Source organism: Melozone crissalis, unplaced genomic scaffold (genome assembly GCF_028551555.1).
Source record: "Melozone crissalis strain CALT ecotype California unplaced genomic scaffold, PUWL_Pcris_2 ptg000008l_1, whole genome shotgun sequence".
In the NCBI taxonomy this organism is placed as follows: domain Eukaryota; kingdom Metazoa; phylum Chordata; class Aves; order Passeriformes; family Passerellidae; genus Melozone; species Melozone crissalis.
In genome coordinates, this window is record NW_026535786.1 from 12,042,438 (window position 1) to 12,048,339 (window position 5,902).

The 5,902-nt window shown below is 51.6% G+C and overlaps 1 gene segment (V, D, J or C); it reads left to right on the top strand.

Annotated features, from left to right (window-relative positions):
- LOC128933223 (T cell receptor alpha variable 5-like) lies at positions 1 to 845 on the top strand. The segment is given in 2 exon segments: positions 1 to 43; positions 457 to 845. Coding segments are annotated over 2 exon segments (432 nt in total).
- Positions 846 to 5,902: the final 5,057 nt, after the last annotated feature.

The window sequence follows — 5,902 nt, forward strand, 5'->3', positions numbered from 1 at the left end:
ATGGTTCCCTGCTGTTTCTTGGTGGCCATGCTGGCCCCTCTGGGTAAGTGAACTCAACTCAGCCCTGAGCACCTCCACTCATGCCGCTGCTGCTCTCCCAGCTGGGGAGCCACTTCGTGCCACTGCTGCATCCTGCAGAGCTTTCTGCATGGAGGATCAGCAGGGAATGTGGGGGCAATGGGAATGCCTGAATCTTCTGCAATGGCCATCTATTTGTCATTCTTTGTGCAGCCATCAGATGGTTCCTGGGTTTGGATACAACCAGCCCAGGAATGCACGTTGCCTATTGAGGAGAGATTGGAAATTCACCTGCTGATCTGAAGAGCTGTCCCATGCCTGGAACTGCTCCCTTGGCAGCCCTGTTTTTTCTCAACCTCTCAATACCAACTCACAATGCCTAGTTCAATATTTTCCCATTTTTTGCTCTTCCTCACTGCTCCTACTTTTCTTTTCCAGTGTTAGCCCTGGAACAGTCTCCAGACATGGTGATCAAAGAAGGCGAATCCGTGAATCTGGAATGCTCCGAGAAGAAATCCTCCAGCTCAGTCATGTACTGGTACCTGCTGCCTTCAGAGAAGAATTCCAGTCTGACCCAGTTGGTTTATGCATATGAAGGTGCCAATGCAGTGGTGGAGAAGGGTTTTGAGAGCCATTTCAAGAGCAGCAAGATAAAAGGAGACAGTATCACCCTCTCAATAGAACATGCCTTTCTCAATGACTCTGGCACATACTACTGTGCTGAGAGTGAACACAGTGGTGAGACTCCTGAGGGAGCTGAGCACAAACCTGTCCCTGCACAAACAGGACCTGCTTTCCACTTGTGGCTGCTGCACAAGGCCGGGTGATCACTTCTCTCTCATTTGCTGCTCTGCTTCCTGGCCTTGCCTTCCTTGACTTCTCAGATGCTGACAGTTTGTTTGTCCATCATGGTTTCCTTGCCACTCCAGGCCTCCCTTAACATGTAAGTCTTTTTTTGCACTACCCTTGCTTCTCTCAGCACTTCTTCTTCTCTCTGTCTCCCGTCCCTAGCTTCTCCTTTCTGGCTTCAATCTGCACTCCACTGGCTTCCTCTTACTTATCTCCAGTCAACCCTGCTCACACTTCTCACTGTGAAATGGAAGGAGGGCTTTTGAGGGTAGTTCTTGGTGCACCTGTGCATGAAGGCAAGGCCTGGCAGGTGTGGCAGTAGCCAGCACCGTGTGGCAGCTGCCCACAAGCTCCTCTGTTCCAGCACCTTGTCTGTGGTTGTTCTGTGGCCTAGGAATAGGAACAGCAGAGCACAAGCCTGTGCTTACTCTGGTAAAGTGCTCAGTGGATCCCTAAGTCCTCCATGCAGAATGGTGTCTGGGGCAGGATCCACCTGCCTTCCTGCCCTTCATCCACATACAGTTTATCTTCAGCAAATAGAGGATAAAAATTACAGGTTACATTAGCAAGCCGAGCAGATACCAGGAATCTCTCACAGGTTTCAGTGTTCTATACATCAGTGACTCAGATGAAGGGTAGAGAGTGTCCTTATCAAGTTCCCTGATAACACCAAGTGTGGAGGAGTTTCTGATACCTGAGAAGGCCATGCAGCAGTCCAGATGAGCCTTGACAGCTTGGAGGAATGGGCAGAGGGGGATATTCTGGAATTCATGAAAAGCAAATGCAGGATTTTATCTGTGTGTAGGTAAATACCTTATGAACCAGCACAGGCTGGGGGCTGATCTGATGGTGAACAGCTCTTTAGAGAAGGACCTGGGGTTCCTGCTGGACAAGAAGCTCTCTGTGAGCCAGCAATTTTTTCCTGGTGGCCATGAAGTCAGTGTTGTCCTGGGATGCATTAGGAAGAGCAATGCCAGCAGGGGGAAGGAGGTGAGGCTGCACTCAGCCCTGGTGAGGCACATTTGCAGTGCTGTGTCCTGTTCTGGGCTCTTCGGTGCAAAAGAGACATGGAGCTCCTGGAGAATGTCCAGGACAGGAGATGAAAGGAGTTTAGTAAAATGGGGCATCACTTCGGAGAAGAAAGGCAGAGGGAGCTGGGCATCTTGTGCCTTGAGAAGAAACAACTAAGTGGCCACCTCATCAATGTCTACAAGTATTTGTAGGAAGGCTTCCTAGAGGTGGATCCAGGTTCTTCACTGCGTTGCCAAGCACGAGGAGAAGAGGCCAAGGGCAGAAAATTATGCACTGGGAGTTCCACCTGAATCTGCGATAAGAACTCTCCACATTTGAAGACAGTTCAATGCAGCAGATTGCCCAAAGGTGTTGCGGAGCCTTTCTCTCTGCAGATATCCCAGAACCATCTGGATACAGCTGTGTGCCATGTGCTCTGGGATGACTCTGATGGAGCAGGGAGGTTGGAGCAGTGACTCCCTGTGGTCCCTTCTTGGCTGGCCCATCTCATGACTCTGTCCTGCATGACACACACCCGTGCACAGCACAGGCCTGCTCAGGGCACTCCTGGTGGTTCCCACCCTGCACATTCTCATGCTAACATCCAAACACAGGGCCCCGCACAGCAGCCATGCCTGTTCAACATCACTGACTCCTCAAATCCTGTGTCTTCTGCAAGGCTCCCCATGCACTGCCCTGCCCTCTGCTCACCCCAGGGAACTGGAGACCCTTGGCATGGACACATCAGGCACAGCCTCCTCTCTGCTGGAGTGCTGCTGCTGCTGCTGGTGGTGGTGGTGGTGCTGGCAGGATTTGGGGTTCCTACAAAGCAGCCCAATCTCTTTTTTCTAAAATCACTTTTTTCTGCAAATTCTTTTGAGGAATCTGGGGTCTTCCCTGAATCTTCTCTAGGCAGCCTGGGGAAATGAATGCAATGGGACACACTCAGAGCTGCAGCAGAGGATTTGGGAGGAGCTGCAGGCATTGCTGCTCTCCTCTGCTGACAGGACACAGGGGAACATCTTCACTGCAAAGCCCTTCAGAGCCCTGGGCACTGCCATCACTCCATGTCCTGTATGGGCCACCCTCACCCTGCTGTGCACACAGCCCAGCACGGATGGGCAGAGGCTCTGCCAGAGCTCTGTGCCCAAGCTCGGGGCACACAAACTACGAGTGTCCCTTCCTGCCTACAGGGATTACCCAGTGCCTTGGGCAGGTGAGCAAGGCTGGGTGGACACAGAGAGCAGAGGACATGGTTTTCTGCAGCTTTGTCCATTTGCGTCCTGGTGCTCTTTTGCAGACTGCTGCAATAAAGAGACAAGGATTATAGCTGCTCTTCTCTGCCACAGAGAAGGTCAGGATGCACACATTCTGTGGGGCACACCCTTCTCCTCAGAAATCTCTCTGAGATGAAGAGTGTCTCAAAGGATAATCTCAGAGCAGAAGCAAAGGCAGCCTGTTCTCTCCTTGAGATCCCCCTCGGGAGTTGGAGAAGAACAGCTACAGAACTATTCTCTGCCAGGCTCCAAGACACACCAGCTCTGCAGGTCAGCAGCTTCTCCCTTACCTGGACAACACGTCAGGCCTGACTGGGAGAAGCAGAGATTCCACTTTGCAGCTTGCAGGGATGGGAATCTGTGACTGTCAGGGAGGCTCGGGAGGAGACAAACAGTGGGACACAGACACACAAACATGCATTCCTGAGGTCTCCTTGTCTTCCCATCAATTTCTGCCCCTTTGTGCATTCCTGCGCACACACTCAGGCTGCCCCACAGCCCCATCCTGCTCTGTGGTAGCTCTGAACTCTGGCACCTACTGAAGTCCCTTCCTACTCTTGCCCAGCCACGCTCGCACACAGCAGGAAGCCAGAGGAGCAGAGCACAAGCAGCTCATGACTGCCTGCAGGTGTCATTGCCCACCGTTCCTGGGCAGCCAAGAGCCTTGGTGACATTTCAGACTGCCGCTCCCTCCCCTGCCCACCCACAGAGAGACGCATCTCCTGCTCTGCACCTCTCCTCTTTCCACACCTCTGTGTCTGTGCTGGCACCAGGGGCAGGTGCCTGGAAGGAGGGGGCCTTTCTCCATGGATTTCCACCGGCTCCTTGTGGCCATGCTGCTCCCTGTGGGTGAGTGGGCATTCCCTTGGCCCTGATCAGCTGCAGTGGAGCTGCTGCTGCATCCTCAGCTCTGCTCCCAGTTGCTGGCACTGCCCCTTCTCAAGGATTCCAGGGCAGGGGTGGGCAATGAACCAGGTGAACATTTTCACCAGCTATTTAATCAGGTAACACTGCCAAGCTACTCCCATTTTGATATTAGAGTTGAGAGTACCAAAATCATTATTTCTCAAAACAGATTTACTGTTATATTTGAAGTTGGTTTGCTTGGGGTTTTTGGAATCTATGTGTCTTTTTCAGAGAAGCTGGGCACACTCCCATTGCTTTCTGATGTCCTGGTGCCACTCCATTCCATAAGAAAATTTAAGGATGTGTATTAATGTCTTGAATGCATTTCACTCCCCACCTTTCATCTCCTGTCTCTCCAGGCTGGGCCCTTCAGCAATCACCAGATACAGTTGTCCGGCTGGGAGACACCATCACTCTGCAATGTTCTGCACCAGGGAAAACTTTTGTAAACATGTACTGGTACAAGTTACCCATGGAGAAGGTTGCCACAATGCAGCTGGTTGTGTATTCAGTGGAAGGTGGAAAAGCAGATATTGAGAAGGAATTCCAAAATCGCTTCCAGAGTAATGGGACTATGAACAACCATTTAGCTGTGCAGATACAGCATGCCCTACTCAATGACACAGGCACATATTTCTGTGCTGAACAAGATCCACTTTGAGTCAAAGGCTGGTGCAGCACAGCACAAACCTTTCCAGGCAAACAGCGATCTGCCACCAGTACACACTGAGCCCTGTGCTTGAGAGGACTCCATTTTCTTACTTGCCCCACAGCTCTTCAGGTAAAATATGGTATGACAGTCTGTCTGTCTATCTGTCCATCTATCTGTTCATCGGTCTGTTTTTACCTTGGTCTCTAGCTGCTTTTCTATTCTTTCCCATCCCTGAATCGCCTTCTCACTCTCAATTCTTCTTGTCCTCACTGTCTCCACTCCTTTCTCTGCCGTTCATATTGTTTCCCACTTTGCTCTTTTCATGTCTTTTAGTGTGTTTCCCGGAATTTTCCTCTCTGTCCTCTCATACCTAGTCCCATCCTATTTCCTGTTGCCTTCCTCTTCCATCTCTCCTTCCTTTCAATTTGTTACACCAATTCAAGGTGTGGGAAGCAGGATGTGGAACAGTTCACACAGCACTTTCCATCTCCACCACCTGGAAAGACAAGGCTCACTGGTCCTTGGCCCCAGTGGTCTCCAGGGATTCCACACACAGCCCATGTTACACCCCTATCCTGTGACCTGAACAATCTGATGTCGGAGAATTGTCCCTGCCCACAGCAGGAGGCTGCCCAGGTGAGCCATGGCACATCCCTGGTGACCAGGACAAGGACCAGGAGGGAGAAGTCCAAGTGCAGTTTTCAGCAGGGCTTGTTGGTGTCTTTGAGCATCTTGTCTGGCCCATCCACTCCATCTCCTGCTGCTAGCTGGAAGTCACAAGCGCTGCCCTGACTGGCTTATTCCTCTTTATCTCCAGTTTAAAAAGAGGGCAAGGGCCCAGGGGAATCCTCACCTAAATGCTCATAATCCATCAAGAACAGCTGCTGGGAATTCCTTGCTGGAGTGTGAAGCACAGGCTTGGTCAGGTGAGCTGCAGCTCATGCCATAGCTGTGGGGACATGGAGATGCTGTCTGGTGCTCAGGTCCTTGTGGTTAAAGCCCAGTCAGCTGCTGGGTGTTACAGGCACTCCCTCACAACCCCGTTGCCCTGGTGGGATGGGAAAAAGGGTAGAATTGACAGGTTGAGATCCCCGTCCTTCCCTCCACATCCACCCATGCCCAGCCTGCCCCTTTCACCTGCTGCATCTCTGGAGGGTTCTTGCTTTCCTGCAGAAACAGAGTTTGTGCT